We start from the raw sequence: 23,214 nt of genomic DNA, 5'->3' as shown, positions 1-23,214 counted from the left end.
ATTTATTTATTTATTTATTTATTTTTGGTTTATTGTGGTAAGAACACAACATGAGATCTTACACTCTTAAATGATTTTTAAGCGTACAATACAGTATTGGTAACTATAGGCACAGTGCTGTATAGCAGATCTCTACAACTTATTCATCTTGCGTAACTGAAACTTCATACCCATTGATTAACAATTCCCAGTGTCCCCCTCCACTCAGTCCCTGGTAACCAACATTCTATTTTTCTCTGCTTCTAAGAGTTACACTGTTGTGGATACCTTTAATTAGGCTCATACAGCATTTGTCCTTCTGGGCCTGGCTTATTTCACTTAGCAGGATGTCCTCAAGGTTCATCCATATTGATACACATTGCAGGATTTCCTTTTTAAAATTTATTTGTTTTTATTTTATTTATTTTTTTAAGATTTCATTTATTTGACAGAGACACAGCGAAGAGAGGGGAATACAAGCAGGGGGAGTGGAAGAGGGAGATGCAGGCTTCCCACCTACCAGGGAGCCCTATGTGGGGCTCGAGCCTAGAACCCTGGGATCAGGACCTGAGCTGAAGGCAGATGCTGAATGACTGAGCCACCCAGGCACCCCTCCTTTTTTCTTAAAGACTAAATGATATTCCATTGGATATATGTAGGTTTCCTTTTTATTTTTTATTTTGATAATCATTTATTTTTTTAAAAAGATTTTAATTTATTTATTTGTTAAGAGAGAATGTGTGAGCACAAGCTGGGGGAACAGCAGAGGGAGAAGCAGGCTCCTCACTGAGCAGGGAGCCCGATGCAAGACGTGATCCCAGGGTCCTGGGCTGAAGGCAGACACTTAATTGACTGAGCCACCTAGGCATCCTGATATTGTTTAAAATTTTAAAAAATTATAATTATGCTCTTAATACAGATTCAGAAATTCAAATTTTGTTTATTTACTCTACTGTTTACACATTTGCTTTGTCAGCGTACACCCTTTCTAACCATTTGAAAGCAGGTTACAGAATTGTGCCCTTTTACACCTAATTTTAGTGTAGATTTCCTAAGACAAGGACACACTCTTACATAACCATGATACAATTGTCAAAATAAGAATGTTTTAGGATTGACACTGCTTCTTAGTCCAGTCCATTGTCTTCCATTCATGCTTTTTTTTCCCCCCAAACTCTGTCCAGGATACAATGCAAGGATCATTTATCATGTTTAGTGGTTGTGTCTATGTAATGTCCTTTAACTTAGAACAGTTCCTCATCCTTTCTTTGTCTTTCTTTGTCTTCCATGACTTAATATTGTGTGTGTGTGTGTGTGAATATATAATATTTTCTTTTTTATTGAGCTATAATTGTATAATGTATAAGTTTTATATGTACAACTTGATTTGAAAAATTTTGTATATTGCCATATGATTACCACAGTAGCATTAGCTAACACCTCTGTCCTGTTACGTCATTACTACTTTTCTTTTCTTTTTTTTTTTTTTAAGATTTTATTTATTTATTTGACAGAGAGAGAAATCACAAGTAGGCAGACAGGCAGGCAGAGAGAGAGGGAGAAGTAGGCTCCCCACTGAACAGAGAGCCCAATGCAGGGCTTAATCCCAGGACCCTGAGATCATAACCTGAGCTGAAGGCAGAGGCTTAACCCACTGAGCCACCCAGGTGCCCCTACTACTTTTTTTCTTAACCAGTTTTTTTTATCCATTCATCTGTTGATTGATGTTTAGGCTGTTACATCTTGGTTGTTAGAAATATGGCTGCAGTGAATACAGGTATGCAGATACCTCTTTGAGATTTTGATTTCAATACTTTTGGATAAATACACAGAAGTGAGGTTGCTCATTCATATGGTAGAACTATTTTTGTTTTTTTTGAGGAACTTCGTACTTTTTTCCATAGTGTCTATATAATATAATTTATATTACCCCCCAACAGTGTGTTAAGGGTTTCAGTTTCTCCACATCATTGCCAACACTTGTTATTTTGTGTTTTGTTTTCTTTTTGATAATAGCCATCCTGACAGCGGTGAGGTGATATGTCACATTGTGGTTTTGACTTTCATTTCCCTGGTGATTAGCAATATTGAGCATCCTTATAGATATTGTCAGTCACTTATATGTCTTCTTTAGAGAAATGTCAGTTTAGGCCCTTTGCCTATTCTTTTAATTGGGTTATTTGGGTTTTTTGTTTTGTTTTATTTTGTTGTTAAGTAGTGGAGATATTGTTGTTTTTGTATTAATCCTTTTGTGTCTTTTATTTTTTTTTTAATTATGTTAGTCACCATACAGTACGTCATTAGTTTTTTTTTTTTAATTTATTTATTTGACAGAGAGATCACAAGTAGGCAGAGAGACAGGCAGAGAGAGAGAGAGAGGAGTAAGCAGGCTCTCCACTGAGCAGAGAGCCCAATGCAGGGCTCGATTCCAGGACCCTGGGATCATGACCCGAGCCAAAGGCTTTAACTCACTGAGCCACGTAGGCACCCCACGTCATTAGTTTTTGATATAGTGTTCCATGATTCATTGTTTACATATAACACCCAGCGCTCCATGCAATATGTGCTATCCTTAATACCCATCACTGGGCCAACCCTTCTCTGCTACCGACAAAAAAACCCTCAGTTTGTTTCTCGGAGTCCACAGTCTCATAGTTTGTCTTCCCCTCCAATTTTGCCCCCTACATTTTTCTCTTCCTTCTCCTAATGTCCTCTATGCCATTCCTTATGTTCCACAAGTAAGTGAAACCATATAATTGACTTTCTCTGCTTGATTTATTTCACTGAGCATAATCTTCTCCAGTCCCATCCATGTTGATGCGAAAGTTGGTATTCATCCTTTCTTATGGCTGAGTAATATTCCATTGTGTGTATGGACCACATCTTCTTTATCCATTCATCTGTTAAAAGGCATCTTAGCTCTTTCCACAGTTTGACTATTATGGACATTGCTGCTATGAACACTGGGATGCATATAGCCCTTCTTTTCACTACATCTGTATCTTTGGGGTAAATACCCAGTAATGCAATTGCCGGGTCATAGGGTAGCTCTATTTTTAATTTTTTTGAGGAACCTCCACACTGTTTTCCAAAGTGGCTGGACCAACTTGCATTCCCATCAATGATATAAGAGGGTTTCCCTTTCTCCACATCCTCTCCAACATTTGTTGTTTCTTGCCTTGTTAATTTTTGCCTTTCTAACTGGTGTAAGGTGGTATCTCAATGTGGTTTTGATTTGAATTTCCCAGATGGCTAATGATGATGAATATTTTTTCATGTGTCTGTTAGCCATTTGTATGTCTTCATTGGAGAAGTGTCTGTTCATGTTTTCTGCCCATTTTTTGACTTGATTATCTGTTTTTGGGTGTTGAGATTGAGAAGTTCTTTATAGATTTTGGATATCAGCCCTTTATAGTGGAGTTCCTTATGTGTTTTGGGTAATAATGGTTTGCAAATATTTTTTCCAATTTTATAAGTTACCTTTTTACTCTGTTTTATGTCTGTGCAGAAGCTTTTTAGTTTGATGTAATTTACCTTGTCTATTATATTCTTATCTATGAGGAACTAGTTCAAAATTACTATAGCTTCCTTTTCATACCCTCTTAAAATGAGTAGTGTTTAAAGGACAGCACAACATGGCTCTAGCCAGAACCCTAACAAGCATTACATGTATTTCAGGCTACCAACATGTGCCTGGCAAGAAAAATTCCTGTGTATCTAATCTGTAATTAGGAAGATTCCAAAACAGCTGCTTCCCTGCTTTTTTAGTTTAGTTCCCGCCCCCCCCCCCCCCCGACCTTACCATTCCTTTTTTTCTGGAGGTAAAGATTTGGGTTTGACTTGCTTTGTCATGTCTTAGTAGAATAAGTCGATGAGTTGGAGCTCACTCATCAGTCATTCCAAAGGGCTTTTAAAACACACACCTTCTTGGGCAACTAGGTGGCTCAGTCAGTTAAGCCACTGCCTTTGTCTCAGGTAACCAGGGTCCTGGGATCGAGTTATACATCTGGCTCCCTGCTCAGCCGTGATCTTGCTTCTCCCTTTCTTCCCCGTTCTTGCTCTCTGTTACTATCTCTCTCTCTCTCTCTCAAATAAATAAAATCTTAACAAAACAAAGCACACACCTTCTTTCCCTGTGGCACCTGCTGCCAGTGCTGTGTGGGTTGAGTCTCTCACTACCTGCTTCTCGGCAAATTCATTGCTGTGCATGAAGCAGGTGGCTCAGATGGCAGGTGTCACTGTGGTACTAAACAGGACATGTTTGTATAGGTTTCTTGAAAGATATCTGTAGGAATTGCTTAGTTTTGTCTGCCTATTACACTAGCTTCCACTTATTACTTCATGTGCAAGTAACTACTGGTACACTCAGTCTTAGAATCATTTCTATTTGGTTTTGATCTCAAGTCAGTTTTATAATCTTTTTCCATGTTCACAGAATTTTGTGAATTCTGATTGGCAGCTCCTCCAAGAGAGTGTTTCATCTTCGAATGCTAGAGTAACATTTTCGTTTTAATTCACTGCTTGACAGGAGAGTAGACAGTTCTCCAAGTTGATGAAGAGGGTCTGGGAAATTTGGTGGTGTTCATTTCCCTACAAGGTTTAGGTCAAAATGACCTCTCAAAAGATGGGATTTCCTTAAAATTCTTGAGACCTCCAAAAAGTTCCTAAATATGCATCTCCCATTTCCCCCCCGCTCCAGATGTCAGGTTTTCCAAAAATTGGACTCAGGGCTGTTATCTGACTCTGGGAAACCATGTTCTGTGTCCAGACATCCAGAGCCCCAAAGCTCTGTGTGCCCGAGGGGAGAGGAAAAGCTCTCAGGAGAGCCAGCATTGAGGTCTTTCCTCCAGTGGTCCAGTGGCATTAGTTCACAGTCCCTCCACCGAATAGTTTATTCCCTTGGTTTTTCTCTCTGGAATCCGAGGAAGTTCTTTCCAAACCCCTGTATCTCCAGGAAGCTGCCCCAAGTCACCAGAGAGACCTAATTGTTCGGGGACCTCGTAAGACCTGCTCCCATTCACTTAAAGGAACAGTGACACATAGCATGACTTCATTGAGCCAAAAATGATCTCTAAGTGCCTGATAGAGGGAGATCAGTGGAAACGAGGGAGTAAGGACTCTTTGAAAGCTGTCCTCCATAAGAACAATGTGGAAACGGGCAGAATATGCCAGAATCAACTTTTTCAGAATTCTAGAAATTAGCTAGCTTTGCAGCACTCTGGGGAGCATTTTTTTAGGAAAAACGAGTGAATCTTGGTAAGAACAGCTGGCTTTGTGGCATGTCATTGCCCTGTTCTCCTCCCTCCTCGCTCTCTAGTTCCGCAGTAGCCTTGAAAACCAGGAGCTCTGTAATCGCTGGGAAAGCCATCAGCCTGGCAGCCAGCAGAGGGGCAGAATGGAAATGAAGTTCTTTCCAAGCCTCTTTTCCTCCTCCTCCTAGATTAAGCTAAGAGGTACTGTGAGGGTTGAGAACTAGTGAAGAAGCCAGCTTGAAGCCTCTGTTAAGTGCACATACAACATTAGCTGTTGACAGAATCTGCGATCGCTCAAAACCCATTAGATGGGACAAAAGTGTGGCTCCTCTGCCTCGGTCACCCGTAGGAGACCAGGAGAAATGAGGGCTGCCTCTCTCTGGGGCCTCTTAAATAGACCACGGTGAGAGCCTTCAATCTGGCTCTGCTCACATAGTCTCTGTTTTATGTGAAGTTTCATAATAACTTCAGGAAGGAAATCTTGTAGCAATGGGTTTCACAGTGTCTGATTCTGTCATGGTACAGGTGCCAAGTTTATTAGATTACCAGGGAAGCACCCATACCTCCTGCTGAGTCACCCACATAATCCCTTGTAAAGCCCAGGTCTTTATGATCAGTGCTTGTGAAAAGGGGACAACAGTGTAGCCTGAAGGCTATGTCATGGAACCGGATGCAGGCTGCTTTCTACACCCTTTCTTTCAACTACAGTATATTGAACCTTATTTACGTGTGTCAACGTGATTGTGCAACAGCACCTGTGCACTGAGTTGCGATGACTGGCTTTGAGCTGTTTGAGTTTTTAATTGGTCACCAATTATTGCTGTGATTTTCTAGCACCTTAAGGGTATCGTGTAACTCATACATTTGGTGGAGTTTTGTGGCACTGATCACTTACCTTCATACTTTGTCCATGAAACCTGTTAATTACTATTCAGCCTCCTTCTTGAGGTCCAGGTGGACATTTGCAGCACCAGGGACTAAGGCTGTTTTTTTTTTTCTTTTTTTAAAGTCCAGTTTTTCTGATAACACTTGATTGTTTTGTTCCATGTTTTGCAGAATTTTGCCTCATCGCAGAAATTCTACACATTGCTTTATAAGGGTAGAGCAGGGCCAGCTTTCCACCTAAGAGGCCTTTGGGAAACATTGCACAGGACGATTGAAGTGGATAAGGCATTATGATCACACCCTTAGTTAGCCCTCCCATCTTTAGGGGAATCTAAACCTAGATCGTCCACAAGCATTTATTTATTTATTTATTTAAAGATTTTATTTGTTTATTTGACAGAGAGAGAGATCACAAGTAGGCAGAGAGGCAGGCAGAGAGAGAAGGGGAAGCAGGCTCCCTGCTGAGCAGAGAGCCCAATGCGGGGCTCGATCCCAGGACTCTGAGATCATGACCTGAGCCAAAGGCAGAGGCTTTAACCCACTGAGCCACCCAGGTGCCCCTACAAGCATTTATTTTTATGCAGCTTTTCCCCCTTTATTTGGAAAGTAACACACATCTACTGTAGAAGACTAAAAATACAGAAAAAATGATGAATCCAGGGATCACAGGAGATGGGTATATTTTGACTCTGCATTGGTAATAGTTCATGTTCAATTATCTTCAGTGTCATTTTGCCTTTATGAGACTCACCCCTCAATTTGTCCATCCCTTTTAGTTTGACTTCTTGAATCAGAGCCCTATTTAAAAATGACTTTTTTATGCCTAAAGACCATTTCCAGGAATAGGTCTGTATTAACTAAGTCAAATCTGGCTTGGTTGAGGAAATGTTCACTCTACAGGGATTTTAAGTTCGATACTTTGCAGAAAAAAATGTCCTCCTTTAAGCTGTAACTGTCCTCACTACCATGTCATGCTGCACAGGTGTGTGTCCTGCTGAGTTTATTTTGTACGTGATCATGTGCATGAAGCAGAAGACAGGGCTGGGGTTGAGTGTGGGCAAAGCACATTTCATATAGGGGCTATTGATATATTTATCTTTTCCTTCCTAAACTAAGTGGTGAGCCCTCAAAGGCAGAAGCAATGTCTTTCATTGTCTTTCATTTTTCCTTAGCACTTAGTAGGGTTTAGCATAAACAGGAGATGCTTAATAAAGCCAACTTTGGAGCTTACACATGAGTTTTAGTTTGATCTCCTAGGGCTGGTAGAGAACATCAGAGGCAAGTACTTTTATTTTTAAGTTTTCATTTAAATTCCAGTTAACACCATGTAGTATTAATTTCAGGTGCACCATACAGCAATTCAACCCTTCCATACATCACCCAGGGCTCATCACAACACAAGTGGCCCCCTTAATCGAGGCCAGCGCTCTTAGATTGCTCACGTTGTCCAGGTGTCCTTGTTGGGGTTAAAGTGCATCCGGGAAATTGTTAGTCTTAACTCTGTTGGTATTTTAGGGTCAATTTAAGGGGATCTATTCAAACCAGCTACACACGGACACGTGTTTTAGGTACTCTAATACAAGAGAGCTGAATTTAAAACTATTGAGAAAGAAAAAAAAAAGGTGATAAGTTACTCAGTTGATAATTAAAGCAAATAAACCAAATATCTAGTTAAACAGATTGTCAAATTCCACTATATGTGCTTGATGAAGAGTAGATGAAAGTACATGCTAACCCATGGCACAGTCCCTAAAATCAAGCGAAGAGATTTAATGTGATCCTAAATTAAGTTATCAGCAAATACTTGTGTTTGCCGAGGTAAAGAGTTGTGACCTCTACCGGGGTATATTTACTTAATGGGAGAAAATTCTTTTAGAATTAGAATTCCAAAATATGGAACAAAATTTCCCATTAAAGTAAAAACAAACAAACAAACTTCACTTTTCTGATAAGTGACACAGGATGAAGATATAAAAAGAATACTGCTTGCCTGGGTGGCTTAGTCAGTTAATTGGTTAAGTGTCTTACTCTCGTTTTCAGATCAGGTCATGATCTCAAGGTGGTGAGATGGAGCCCTGAGTGGGGTTCTGTACTCAGTGGGGATTCTGCTTGTCCTACTCCCTCTGTCTCTGCCCCTTCTCCACCACCTCTCACGCACTCAAAATGAATAATATCTGTTAAAAAAAAAAAAAAAAAACCCAAAAGCAAAAAACCACCAAACTGCTTACCAAGTAAGTGTATTGACCACTGTGTTCTGAAAAAGATGCCCAGATGCACACGGGGTCTTAACCCTGCCTGGTGCCATAATGGCTGGGAGTGGGGAAATGACACCTGTGTAGACCCAGTGCTGTCAGAATGACGGATATGAATATTTGACAAAGAACTTGCCGGCACAGATGGCTCTAGGCAGTAGCTTTCTCACTTGATAACCTGACAGATTGTCCATGAGTCGCAACTTGAAAAACAGACTGCCCTGAATCCTAGTGAGGACACTTGGATCTTGTCTCTTACTTTTTACCTGCTATGTGGCTGTAATTTCTTTGGGCGTCCATTTGCTGTCCATGTCAGGAAAGATGGGTGTAAATGATACCATGCATCTCTTCCGGCTTTCAGTGCTCATTTTTTGTTATTGGTTGTAGTCATGTTTTTAAAAATATATCTTAATGCTATGATTTTAAATACAACAAGTTCAAATGCTGCCTTTAATTATCCATTTTTGTTTAAACGGAAAATGGGAGGAAAAACAAAATTTAGATTAAATGCCATACACTTAGAAAAAAAGTTTATCTCCATTTTGTAAGCATAGAAGATCAATACATAAATTATATATTGTTTTAGACCTATATTTTAATCTCCTTAAATACTGATAAGTAGTCATGTGCTGTTTTATATTATATACATCTTAAATGTTGATCCAAAATGTGTATTTGAGATTACCTACCTGCTACAGTAAGTAGAAATCTTTTGTGTTACTAAGTTATCAGAATGTTGTAATTAGTCCATTTTTGCTAGTTTCTACAAATAATGCAAGCAATGACAGAAATATTTCTGCCTTTTAGAGTCTTATTTATAATGCTGCAGCAGAAGTACACGATTAATACGTGAAAGGAAGTAACCTGCTATGTTACTTTACGTCTCTGGGGAAACACCATTAATGTATGTTTGGTCTGTTTGGCAGAATCAAATGTATGTGGAAGTGATGCAGAAACCTGCGACTGTGTAGAACTGACCTCTCCCTCTTCCTTCCAGAGTCCTTTGCTTTGGTCAAATCTTCTGCAGTCATTGCTGCATGGAAATATAACTTAGCAATGAGGACAGTTGAGTCCTTGGAAAATCACCTTTCTTCTTTTTTGAACTTAATCATAGACAGCTCTTGGTCTGGTAGCCACTGCTTTCTAGTAAAAATGCTCTCTCCCTCTCCACCCCCATCAGCTATTATATACTTAACAAGTGATGGCATTAAAGAAATGCGAAACAGGTTAGAATAAATTAAGGGGCGGGGAAAGAATTTCTGATATACACTGAGAAGACCACAAACATTTGGGTCGGGCTGGCTGTGTGATTGTGGTTTGAGAGGCACCAACCTCTGAGGGACCTCCATGAGGTGTGTGAGCAGACATGCTCAGGCTCGGGCTGTGGAGAAGTGACATGTTTCAGAGTTGTATTTTAGACGCTGAAATTCTGCTTACGACCCCTGAAATTCTGAACTCATTTCCTTAACTTTGTCTTTGCATTCGGAGCTGAGTTAGGCCAACTTCCATTGCTGCAGTTTTATTTCCAAGTGTGAATAAAGCAGGAAGTTCTTTAATAAAGCATTCTTCTTCTTCTTTCTTCTCTCCTTCTCCTCTTTTTTATTTGTTTTAATAAATGATTTTTATTATAGAAGTAAGATTTTGTAATTTTAGGAAAATTAGAAATTACATGTGAACAAAAAGAAAAAACTATGATCACATGACCTGAGATTACTGTTTATTGAATTTCTGTCCTATTTTCTTATAGCTGTTTTCCCTTAATAATTGTGTCTCTGCATATTCATATAAAACGGACATCATGATGCACTTCATTTGGTAGAAAAAGCATTCTCCTTGGGACTAGCATAAGCAAACTGAATTTTATACATTCAGGTGTATGGAGGCAAGTGACACATTGAAGTACTTTTTACAAATGTATTTGGCTCATTCATAGGCTTATGTGAAAAAATCATCTTCTGTTTGATAGTTTTTGAATAGAAAATGAATGAAAAGCCTGCTCAGCAGAACAATTTCAGATAAAATTCTCAATTCAGTTTTCGACTCTTTGCCTGTACTTGTGGGGCTTTTGAAAGTGGTTAACATTAATTGGAACTTCCTTTAAATTCTTTAATTAGTTCAAGAAGAAGGAAGGTCTGTGAATTACTTTGTAGATCATTTCTGTCATTGACGCTATCAGAGAGTAGTTGACAATTTTTCAAATGGGCTTTTACTTCAGGCTTGGAGTGGCAGAGAAAACTGGTTGGAGGCACCCGCCTCGAGCTCACTTGGAAGCTCTTGGTGGTGTTAGCTTGTCTCCTAGCACCATGTTGACCTTGCCACTCCCTCACTATGTGCAGGCTCTGAGAAATGTCTAAACGGGAGAACTAAGGCTTAGCCATGTGGGATCTCTGGAATGAGGCTTAACATCGAAACCTCCTCACCCTGTGAAATACCAACGTATTTCCACCCCAGCTTCACCTTCCACACCAGGCTTTCGGTGAGGGGTCAGGCTGAGGAGGCATTTGCTCACTGTTAAGGTCTAATATCACAGGCTCATATCAAATTTGTTCATTAAACTTGCCAAGGCTCCAACTCCTAACGGGGACTCCTGAGAGCAGTAATGGGAAGGTGCTGTTAGACTGGGGTCAGATGATTCGTGGTCTACATATAAACGAAGTTTCACCTCTTCACTTGTTTGTAAATGCAGTCTGCAAGCCTGTTGTTTCCCATCACCTCTGCAGATCTAGCTTGGCTTCCTGATTAGGAGCCTAGGGGTGTTGATGAAGCTCAGGTATAGTTGATATGTTATATGTTGTGAATGAAATTGAGTGCCATTGTCCGTAGTAACTGCCTTGACGAGATGATGACCGGTACACAGAACCGTGTAGGTCTTGTAGTCTATGGAAATAGCTTCCTGGGGGTTGGATGGTGGTGATTTCCACCTGCAGTCCTCATGTGGGTGCAGGTAAAGATAGAGAACAGTTTCCGTTTTTTAAGTGCTTGTGCCTATGCTGAAAAAGTAATCTATAGTTTTATAGAAGTTTCCTTTTTTCTTTGTAGATATAATACTTTGCCAAGCAGAAGAACCCTGAAGAATTCAAGATTAGTGAGTAAGAAAGATGATGTACATGTCTGTATCATGTGTTTACGTGCCATCATGAATTACCAGGTATGTTTGTGTTCTGAGTCTTTAAAAATCCAAATTCGTCAAAATCAGATCTTGTCCTCTTTGGTTTCTCAGTATTGTTTCTATTTGAAGTAAATATCAGGATTTAATGTGATTTTACTAAAAAAGGAAGGGTCTGGATCATTTTAATGCTCAAGACTTAACTCAGTGCCTGTGTATTTTAATTAGCATTTATATTTTGTGGTATATTTAGAGGGAAGATGTTTTCCTCCTTCAGTCATAAACTTGTTTAGATTATTGGGTAAATGTTTGTGACCATTAAAGACCGAGTAAGCTGCTGGTTGTAGGCAATACTGGAACAACTTTAGAAAATTAGGATTGAATAGACTCTTACACGGGTCAGTGGTTCTCTCAAAGAGTTAAATGATAAAAAGGTGAGAAGCTGTAATTACTGATGTTGGACTTAGTGGTTCTTTTTTTTATATTTTTAAACAATTTTATTAAGAGAGAGAGCTCGAGTGCACAAGCAGAGAGGGTGGGCAGAGGGAGAGGGAGAAGCAGACTCCTTGCTGTGGGCAAGGCGCCTGACTCGGGGCTCAATCCCATGACCCCAAGGTTATGACCTAAGCTGAAGGCAGACACTTAACTGACTGAGCCATCCAGGTGCCCCTGGACCTACTGGTTCTTAATCTTTATAAGAAGCACCTGGAGGATTCTTCTTCAAAGGGCAGATTCCTCTAGGTGTCTTTGATACAAGTGATCCCCTTCATAATGGGGACAGAAGACAGCTTAACGTGTGGGTTGTATTAACTCGAACAACAAGTCAAAGTTGGAGCCTGGAGTATCAAGGGTGAACTGACAGGGTCCAAGTTAGATAAGGGGAGCCAGGGGTAAGAATTGGAAAACCTAATTCAAATATAAAATAGGATTTGGTATCTATGGATAGGGATGCTGAAGCTGGGTCCAAGCAGAAGTGGAAAATATATGCATAGGTAGTGAGGGTCAGTATTAGAATTCAAACCCAACATAAAGAGTGCTGAATTTAATTTGAGAATGTGAATGCACATTTTATTTTTTCTCTTAATCAATATTTTTTGAGCATGGCCAGATAGACCCTGTTCTAGGTAAAGGGAATACGGCATTACAGAAATAAACAAATACCCCAGGGAACTTACTTTCTAATGCGGGGAGACAGCTGATAAATAACTTGAGAAAATATACAGGGTTCCAGATAATAATGATGATGAAATGAAACAAAGGCTAATACTTATCAAAAACAACAAACAACAAAAACAAAAACAAAAAAAAAACTTCACAAAAAACCCAAAGAACAAAACACAGAGAGTGTTTCCTAATAGGACCAGTACTTTTAAGTTTAAGCCTATTAACTTAATTTAAAGCTCCTAACAGTCCTATGAGGTTGGTAATGTTACTCTCCCCATTTTACTGATGAGGAAACTGAGACTGGGAGAAGTTAGGTAATTTGCCCAGGATCATGTAGTCAGGAAGGGGTAGAGTCAGATTTAAATCCAAGAAGGACCAGCTCCAGAGAATTGTTACCAATACTATAGAAAAGCTACCCGAGAAGTAGGAATAGGAATTGATGATAATGTGTGTTCAATTTTAAATAGGCCAGCCCAGGGCAGTGTCATGGAGAATTAGCAATTTGTCATAGTAGCAATTTTAATGAGGGAACAAGGTAAGAGGTTTTAGGGAAAGAAGATTCTGAGTAGAAAAAGGGGTGAGTGCAAAGGCCGTGGGGCAGAAGTAAGTCTGCTGTGTTCGGAGTGTGGGAAGGACGCCAGGCTGGCTGGATCGGCCTAAGAAGGAGAGCAGTAGGAGATGAATCCGAAGTTGACATGGGGTCCTGAATGTGTGTGGCTTTAACAACCAGTGAAAGGATTTTGGCTTTATTGTGACTGGAAAGCTATCGATCAGTTTGGAGGAGAAACATGACATGATCTGACCCTTGATTTTAACATGACCATTCTAGCTTCTGTGTTTAGGATTGACCTTGGGGGGCAAAGGCAAAAGGAGGTAGACTTTTTAGGAGGCTGCTGCATTGATTTAGGTGGATGTTGATGGTGGTATGGGGCCAGGATAGTAGGGGTAGAGATGATGAGAGGTGACCAGATTCTGGTTTTGTTTTGACTGTAAAGGCAACGACATTGGCTATGTGGTGAGAAGTGGAGGGTGGCCCCAAGGTATTTGTCTTGGGCCCCTGTCAGATGGAGTTGCTGCCTACTAAGACAGGGAAGGCTACACAATGGGCAGATTTTGGAGACAATATAAAGAGTGAAATTTTAGGGGCGTTACTTTCAAAATGTCTGTAGTCATCGAAACAGAGTTTTTAAGTCAGTGGTGAGATATGCCTGTCTGGAATTCAGAACAGAGGTCTAGGAGACGTACATTTGGAAATTAATAGTAGTATATAAAGCCAGGGGAGTGCTTGAGAGCAGCAGGGGTCGCTAGACAAGCAAAGAGGTCCAAAATAGGAACACTGGGCACTCTGTTGAAATGTCAGAGAGCTGAGGAAAAACTAGCTAGAGAGACTGAGAAGTAGCCAGGGAGGGAGGCAGGCACCAAGCACAGGAAGTGTTTCAAGGAGAAGAGCATGGTCAGCTGGGACAGTGCCGCTGCTAAGTCCTGTAAGATGACAAGTGAGAGTTGGCCGTGGGCTTACAGAGTGTGGGTCATTGGCGGTCCTGGCATGAACAGTTTCAGTGGAGAGAGATGGGATGAAATGCCTGATTAAAGGGATTGCAAGAGACAGTGGGAGGAAGAGAGTCTAGGCCGTGAGTGCTTGGAGTTTTGCTATAGAGGTTAGCGGAGATACAGGGCAGTAGCTGAACACAGGTTGAAGGTCAAGAGAGATTTTGCCATTGTGGCTACTGTTTCATTCGGGTGCATTTGCATCATGTTTTTATGCTAATGAATCAGAGAGGGAGAAGTAACAATGAGGCATGGGAGAATTGCTGGAGTATAGGAAATGTTCTGGGTCTGGTGAGAGGGAACGGAATCAAGTAGAGAGAATGGCCTTGGATTACAGCCCAGGAAAGTTTTTCAGGAAGAGGTGAGTGAGGATGAAAACTCTGGAAACCGTGGGTGGATTGATGAAGAGGTGCGAGCTTTTAGGAATTTTTTTTTTCCTATTTGCTTATATTTTCTCAGTATAATTAGGAAAAAGGTCATGAACTGTGAGGTTGGAGGAGAAGGAATAATTCCTCAAGTCAGCGGAATCAAAAGTGATTCTGGAACTTGTTACTTCATTGAACTTACACATCTCAGAACAAGGCAGGTCTTCCTGGGCTCTGGTCCCGAGTGCCATATTTCCCAGGGAGGCTACTAGAAACAATGGCTGTCAACCCAGGCTACACAGGAAAGTCAGCTTAAAAATTCAGATGCCACAGAGAAATACAAATCAAAACCACAGTGAGATACCACCTCACACCAGTCAGAATGGCTAAAATTAACAAGTCAGGAAATGACATGCTGGCGAGGATGGGGAGCAAGAGGAACCCTCCTACACTGTTGGTGGGAATGCAAGCTGGTGCAACCACTCTGGAAAACAGCATGGAGGTTCCTCAGAAAGTTGAAAATAGAGCTACCCTACAATCCAGCAATTGCACTAGTGGGTATTTACCCTAAAGATACAAATGTAGTGATCCAAAAGGGCACGTACACCTGAATGTTTATAGCAGCAATGTCCACAATACCCAAACTATGGAAAGAACCTAGATGTCCATCAACAGATGAATGGATAAAGAAGATGTGGTGTGTATATATATATATATACAACGGAATACTATGCAGCCATCAAAAGAAATGAAATCTTGCCATTTGCAATGACATGAACTAGAGGGTATTATGCTTAGTGAAATAAGTCAATTGGAGAAAGACAACTATCATATGATCTCCCTGATATGAGGAAGTCGAGAAGCAACATGGAGGGTTTGGGGGGTTGGAAAAGAATAAATGAAACAAGATGGGATCGGGAGGGAGACAAACCATAAGAGACTCTTAATCTCACAAAACAAACTGAGGGTTGCCAGGGGAGGGGGGTAGGCAGAGGGTAGTGGGGTTATGGACATTGAGGAAGTTATGTGCTATGGTGAGTGCTGTGAAGTGTGTAAACCTGGTGATTCACAGACCTGTACCCCTGAGGCTAATAATACATTATATGTTAATTTTAAAAAGTTAAAAAAAAAGATTTAAAAAAATTAAAAATAAAATTCAGTTGCCAGGGTCTCATCCTTGAGATTGGCAGTGAGTTGACCTGGGGTGTATCCTGGAAAATCAGTGTTGTGTTTTGTTTAGTCTTCCACATGATTTTGATAAGCGGCCAGATTGAGAATCACTGGACTAGAGCCTTTGCACTATTTTAATAAAGAGAAATGCATAAAGAGCGAGAATCTGATTTCTTGATAGTATCATGATTGCTAGAATTTTTCATAGAGAAATATGTTCAGGCACTAGAGACATAAATGGATTTATGACGGTATAAATTATATTAGGTAGAATCTTCGTTTTTTTTTTTTTTTTAAATGAACATGGATAGTCCCCTAAGTTGACTCCTAATGCTTTGTTTTTTTCCCCCCCAGTATGGTTTCAACATGGTCATGTCTCATCCACATGCTGTCAATGAGATCGCACTGAGCTTGAACAACAAGAATCCAAGGTAAGCTTACTTTGTTATTTTTCAAGTGTAAATAAATCTAACTAGAGGAAGAATAGAGCCAGTCAACACTTAGTCAACTTAGAGTTGGGACACTTCCAAGTGCACCTCTTTGAATTAAGGTTGCCAGCGGACTCCTTGGCTATGTAGAATTTTCTTCTCAGCTGAGTTACAGTTTTACATGTGGTGGAGTTGAGCAGCTGGCGACAACCTCCTCACTGTTCTCTTCCAGCTTCCACTTCTTTCGAGGCCTGGTTCTTGGCATCCTCGCAAATTTTACCAAATTGAGTAGAGAGCATGAGTTTGCCAGGTGGTTAGAACTGGGGCCAGGAAAGTCTTCAATCAGACTCAGCAATACCACTGGCTGCTGAAAGCTAACTACAGCTATAACTAATATCCCTTGTCTGCGCTTCACTCGCAAACCTTCACATAACGTCGTTATGACCAAATAACAAAAGAAACACAAAACAAAAATTGCTGTGTATGTTGATGGCTTGTTCTGTTCACTTGACTCTAAAGGCCATTGCCGTATTCTTCCCATCACAGATTATCTCTAGAAGCCGGTCTTAATCAGTTTATTTTAGTTATTGTAATGGGTTTTCCATTCTGGTGAGGGATTCTGCATTTCACACATGTTACTCCCTTTCCCCAGATACATCTGTATAGACCGTGCATCTGAAAACTTGTTAATGCAACTAAAAAATCTGATCACGAATGAGATCCTTTCTGATGCGGAATGAAATGAAAAATTTATAAATTTTGAATATTATTTCAAACTTCCTCTGATGATAGTTTTTGCAACTTGGTGATCACTTTCTTCACTTACTAAAAAGTCTGGGAAGTTATGCTTCTTTGTCCCTGCCTTCCACTACAGGGAAGTTGTTACTCATTTTTCTTAGGATAATTGACATTGTGAATTATCAGGCTGGTCTTCATATAGAGGTTGGCCATAGTTTTTTTTTTTTTTAGGGAAAAAAAAATACTGAAGCGATCTTATTATGAAAAAACAATGCTGTTCTTGAGGTCATATTGAAAACGTAGACTATATTGCTAAGGGTTTCCCTATAAAAATATTTCAGATAAGGTTTTATTTTCTTTTTTCAAGTCAGAAAATATTCTTGTATTAACAATGCTATAATCCAGCCCCTCTCAGATCTCCTGCATATGAAGAAGTGGTGACAGAGACTTGCTTTGTCATAGGGGAACTTTATGGTACCATCTACAAATTGCAGATTTGAAATGGAGGATGTTAATTTCAGTAGATTTTGAACTTTTGGGGCAAATGTTATTTCTCTGACTTTAAAGCCAGGAAAAATATTTAGCCAGTGGGTCCTTTTCCTGAACATTCCCAAGTTCCCAGGTGTCTAGCTTATCAATAAAACTTTTTCATACATATTGTACTGAGTCACCCACTGGTAGAAATGAAAGACTAATCTTCCCAGAATTGATTTTCATTAGTGAGTTATTTATAATTTTGAGAGTGGGAAACTTTCCTTCTAAATTTGCTACCTCAGATAAATCGCACACATAGATGTTAGTAGAGGTTTAATAATGTACTTTCATATAAATATACCTTAGTAAAAGTTTAAAAAACATATATGAATTAATATTTTACTATCACAGCCATCTCTGAAGGAGGGAGCAGCTGACTCATTGTGTTACTTTCACTGATTTTTTTTTTTTTTTGCTTGTTTCTTCTTGCTTCGACAGAACAAAAGCCCTTGTCTTAGAACTGTTGGCAGCTGTTTGTCTTGTCAGAGGTGGGCATGAAATCATTTTATCAGCATTTGACAACTTTAAGGAGGTAGGATCCTTTGTAGTTCGCTCAAACAAACCTCTCTGGAAGTCTTTGAACAGAATGATTTACCTTTTCTGTGTGTGTTTTATTATTGGGAAATAACTGACTTCAGTTTCAGGTGTACAACGTAAGGACTTGCTATTTGCATGTCTTGTGAAATGATCACCACAATAAGCCCAATTAATATCTGTGGTTGACCTTTTTATGTCTTCTGAGGCCTCAAGGGTTTAACAGTTGATTTTCTAAGATGTCACTGTGGGAGAAGTAATGAACTTAGTCTAAATATCTTAAAGGGATGCTTTAAGCTTCCTTGGGTGTCTCGTTTCCAAGAAAAGTTAAAAACTATTTGCAGGATCCATTTTCCTTTGGAGAACGTGGAATTGCCAGTTTGAAAATGGTTTGCAAACATGTTTTGTTAAATGTCTGAGGTTTTCATTATGGTGATACTTGATTACCCTCCGTGTACATTTTAGGAACTCTTTGATCATAGTTATTTCCCCCAAATCTTTTGTATTACCATTGCTCTGCTGGACGCCACACACACACACACACACCCACCCACCCACCAAAAACCCTCTCAGTTAAATACAGACACTGATTTCAGCAGTTGGTAGTCTTAACGAGGCAATCCTGTCCTAGACAAACAGTAAACCAGTGGTCATGTGTGGTTGAAAATGAAAACTGAAATGACTACAAAGAAAGAATGACATGCAGATTATATGATACTAAGGATGGTGGCCCAAAGTATCAAGACATCATGACTGGAATAACCTCTCATTTCCCTGAGTGGTAGCGTGCAGGGTCACGTGGCCATGAAGAGCGCCTGTTTGCTCCCCGACCATGGGCCTAACATTTAAGGCTCCTTTGTGGTGGGGTGTTATAAAAGTCAATAAAGGCACTTGGATCTCAGGCTTTCGTAGGGCCGTCAGCCAAGTTGTGCTTTCTCCTGGCGACCCTGTTAGGTTTCAGAAGCTTCTGGATTCGAATACAGATCTCAGAGGGTCTTCCAGACTTTCTCTCATCTTTCTTGGGAGCCTCTGGAGTAAGAACCCAGCTAGTATTTGTCAACAACCTCCTGTACGATGGGCGCCATGCCAAGTACACCCATGAAATCGTGAGAATATGTGAGACAAGTATTCATGTCTACATGTTCTGGAAGAATAAACTGAAATTCCAGATACCTGGTTGGCCCATGGCCTATAGCCAGAGAAGTGGCAGAGCGAGGATCAGATTTTGGTGCTCTTGATCGCCAACTCCCGTTTTAGGTGGCATTTGGGCTCAGCTGTGCGTAAACCTCTTGGGGAAATACCGAATTAGATAGGACCTCAGAGCTATTTCCCCCATCCTACACCTTTCATTGGACTTACTGCACCAGTGGCCAAGGTACTAGCGAGTGACCCATGATTGCACATGTGGACTAGAAAGCTCCAAAGAGGTCATCAGGCAGGAGGACCCTTTCATTTGTATTGTTTCCCTCCTTTCAGTCACTGCTTTAAGATTCTGATATGCATTTTGTTAATGCCAGCCATGGACAGAATCAAATATTGCCTTTTTACCCATTCAGCCTCAGGGATAGTGAAAAAATATCCAGGTTCCAAGAGTATGAGGAATAATGGTATATCTTTAAACTCATACTTTGTCTTAAAAAAAAAAAAAAACCCACAGAGGCTTTAGAGAGAAGAAATGTATGAATGCTTGTCTGTGGATATTTTGCATAAAACATATTAGTACATAAAGTTCACATTTACAAATAAGATGTGTTTGGGTGTATGGATGGGTGTATAGGAAAGTGAAACAGCTCACAAAGCTACTCTAACTCCCAAATCTTTATCATTTGATCATATTATCACATGTCTAATTCCTTCCACATTGGAAACACTTACTCTACCTTATCAGTGACCCTTGTTATAACATAAGCAATATCACAACAAGCATCTGATGATATTGCGGGTCAGATTATGTCCTCAAATTATAATTGTGTGCAATCAATCAGGAATTATTAAAACCAGTAAATTCATAAGATGGATGTTAATCTTATGTCCTTTTAGGTAAAACCGAATGTCTTTCTTATGCATGATCATACTTGCAGAACTGAGTTTCAGTGACCTGGTATCAGAATTGTATACAGTTTATCTGTTGAGGACATAGTGGGTGCTTAGTTGGAAAAAAGTAATCTTACGAAATCTAATGGCTAAGTAGCAGTGCAAACTAAATTAATTTTGACTTTGAATTTTTAAACCTTAACTAACAAATCTGCCTTACTTCTGTTACTTCATTACTTATGAGTGATGAGGTTTAAGATCTGATTCTCCTTGGACGGGCACTGGTGTCTTAGAGAAACAATGCCACGCGGGAGAAGGGACAAGAGAGGGTTCTGTGTGTGCTCCTGGCGTGCATTGACCTCAAGGTGCGGAATCCGTGTAAACAGACCAAGCAAAGGGATTACTCTAATAGCTGTGTGAACGAGGAGAGGGCAGGAGCATGCCCCTGAGAAACTTGATTGATTCTTACAGATAGGTCAAAAGAGCATCAACCCATTTATCTGTTCAATTTTAGCGTGAAAAGGAATTACTTTATGTTGATCCTTTTTTTTTTAAATGCCATTGTCATCCCAGAGTGTCTTAAATTTCTTTTTCTCTTTTCCCCCATTTTATGAGAAGCAACTTTTTTTCTTATACATCATAGTGAAGAGTGTGTTCTTTAATCATTTAAGGAAAAATGTCAGTGAAATCTTCTGGGTTTAGAGAGATTTGGGAGCCAGCTGCTCCTGATAAGGAAAAGTTATACTTAGGACCTCAGATGCTTGTGCAGATAGGGTTTGGGTGAGAGTGATATGTTTTGGGCCATTCATGGCAGAGAGAAGACCATACCACGTACCAGGATTCCAGCAAGTATGGCCAACAGACACTTCGCCTTCAAGAAGATTGTAAAGCTTCTTATCCCTTTTAGTAGGTTGGGATTCCATTTGTCTCCTTAAGAAAGATGGTGGGAGCATCCTAATTTTCGCTGAGGGGACTACTGATGGAGAGTGGTTGTGGGGTTCGACATTAGACAGCAGTATCTTGTCTTACAAATAAAGTAATAGGCATTAGTCAGACTCTTTGGGCTTTGATCGTTGTGAAAGCACGGCCATGCACATTGTTGCAATGTGGCACCAGATGCTAAAGGGAGGCTTAAAGACCCTGCATCTTAAGGATGTAGCAGGTTGTTTTCCTCCTCTGTTTCTTCTTCTTCCCCTTCTTCTTTTTTATTTTTTAATTAAAAAAAAAGTTTTTAGAAGATTTTATTTATTTATTTGACAGAAAGATCAAAAGTTGGCAGCGAGGCAGGCAGAGAAAAGCAGGCAGACAAAGCGGGGGAAGCAGGTGGTGCTCGATCCCAGGACCCTGAGATCATGACCTGAGCCAAAGGCAGAGGCTCAACCCACTGAGCCACCCAGGCGCCCCTTCTTCTTCTTTTTTAAAGATTTTATTTTTATTTATTTGACAGAGAGAGACAGTGAGAAAGGGAATACAAGCTGGAGGAGTGGGAGAGGGGAAAGCACGTTTCCCTCCGAGCAGTGAGCCTGATGCGGGGCAATGCGGGGCTCCATCCCAGGACCCTGGCATCATGACCTGAGCCGAAGGCAGAGCCACCCAGGCGCCCCTCCCCCTCTGCTTCTAGAGCCAGCAAATCCCTTCTGTCCTACTTGACTACCACTAATTAATTCAAATGTAAATTACAGGAAGGTGTCTCTTCACTTTTGATAGACTGTTATATATGATTCCTTAAATTTCTCATTATCCAGTTAGTTTTCAAAATCTTAAGTTTGGTTTTCTGTGTTTTTGCCACAAATTTTGTCACATATCCTCATAATAACTGGAGTACATACCTTAGGAAAATAGGGAGCGCTTCCAGTTTAATGATATCTGAGGGCAGGAAGAATATTAACCCAAGGCTTTGCTTTAGGTGGGTGTTGAGGTTGGGACCAAGCCTGGTGTCCCTGAGGAAGCACATATGTCACATTAATATATTTGATGATAGGGCACCTGGGTGGCTCAGTTGGTTAAGTGACTGCCTTCATCTCAGGTCATGATCCCAGAGTCCTGGGATCGAGTCCCACATCAGGCTTCCAGCTCCATGGGGAGTCTGCTTCTCCCTCTGACCTCCCCTCTCATACTCTCTCACTCTGTCTCTCTTTCTCTCAAATAAATAAATAGTCTTAAAAAATATATCTATATCTATATCTATCTATCTATCTATCTATATTTGATGATAAATGAGTTCTTAAACCAGGTGTGGTTTGTGACATGCCTGAAAATTTGAGTGTGGTGAGTAAAGACCAAACCATTTAGTCAACCATGATGCTCCTTGAATTTTTTTCTCTTAAAGAAATTTTTTTTCCCCCCTAAATAAAGGGAATTAACACATCTGCTTTTGGTGTTGAAACCTCTCCTCATAAAAATTTATGATCCTGAATTGAGGATCAGGGTGAGAACAAGGAGTCTGTTTTTTGCTTATTGGCGAATTTTGCTATGTGGAGGGATGTATTACCATTTTGCCTAAATCAATACTTTCTTAGTTGTCTATACAACTAAGTTGTCTATACAACTATAATTGTATAGTTGTATAGACAACTAAGAAATTATTGACATATATTGCTATCAATATATGTTTTTGAACATTTGGCCTCCCCAACAGGAAAAAATACATTTGGAAGCAAAAGTCGTTCTCTTGGTGTTTGCAGTAGTTCAGGTTTTGTCTGTGAGAAGCAGAAAGCAACTCTAGCATACAGAAGAAAGGGTTCATTGGAAAGATGTTGAGAAATGCAAAGGGTTGACAAGGAGCCTAGAGAAACAGGCCTGGAAAATGAGCAGGCTTTCCTCAAATGTGTCTAGACTCTCAGGCCGTGTCCCCTTGAAGCTTAGCCACCATAAATACGACTAGAGGTTCTGATCGTGCTTTTTCTTCTCTCCCAAATGACATGGACCATAGCTAGCCATCAGCTGGGTCATCAGAGTAGGCTTACGGGTTAAGGACATGAACCAGCCCCCACTAATTTAGAGTTAAAGACACGATTTAATCTACTTTCCCTTAAGAACCTGGAGGTCTTCCACCTAGACCTTGCTCTCTTCAACTTTTCCCAGTCTTCCTCCTGTTTTTCTGTTCTGTTCTTTGGTACATCTGACAATATTCAATCCTTTGGTATAACTGCATTTAAGAAAGTGTCTGCAAGAGGGTGGTGGGGTTATGGACATTGGGGAAGTTATGTGCTATGGTGAGTGCTG

The 23,214-nt window shown here is 40.2% G+C and overlaps 1 protein-coding gene across 16 annotated transcripts in view; it reads left to right on the top strand.

Moving 5' to 3' along the window:
• Positions 1-23,214, top strand: part of FMNL2 (formin like 2) — a 321,014-nt gene that overhangs the window by 234,464 nt on the left and 63,336 nt on the right. For all 16 annotated transcript variants that reach the window (XM_059167316.1, XM_059167319.1, XM_059167317.1 and 13 more), the window contains 3 exons: positions 11,408-11,516; positions 16,076-16,152; positions 17,860-17,953. In XM_059167316.1, the coding sequence (XP_059023299.1) occupies positions 11,408-11,516; positions 16,076-16,152; positions 17,860-17,953 (280 nt within the window). The remainder of the gene's footprint in view (positions 1-11,407; positions 11,517-16,075; positions 16,153-17,859; positions 17,954-23,214) is intronic.

Source organism: Mustela lutreola, chromosome 3 (assembly GCF_030435805.1).
Source record: "Mustela lutreola isolate mMusLut2 chromosome 3, mMusLut2.pri, whole genome shotgun sequence".
NCBI lineage: Eukaryota > Metazoa > Chordata > Mammalia > Carnivora > Mustelidae > Mustela > Mustela lutreola.
Note: the sequence above shows the minus strand (reverse complement) of the source record. Positions and strands in the feature narration are given on the sequence as shown.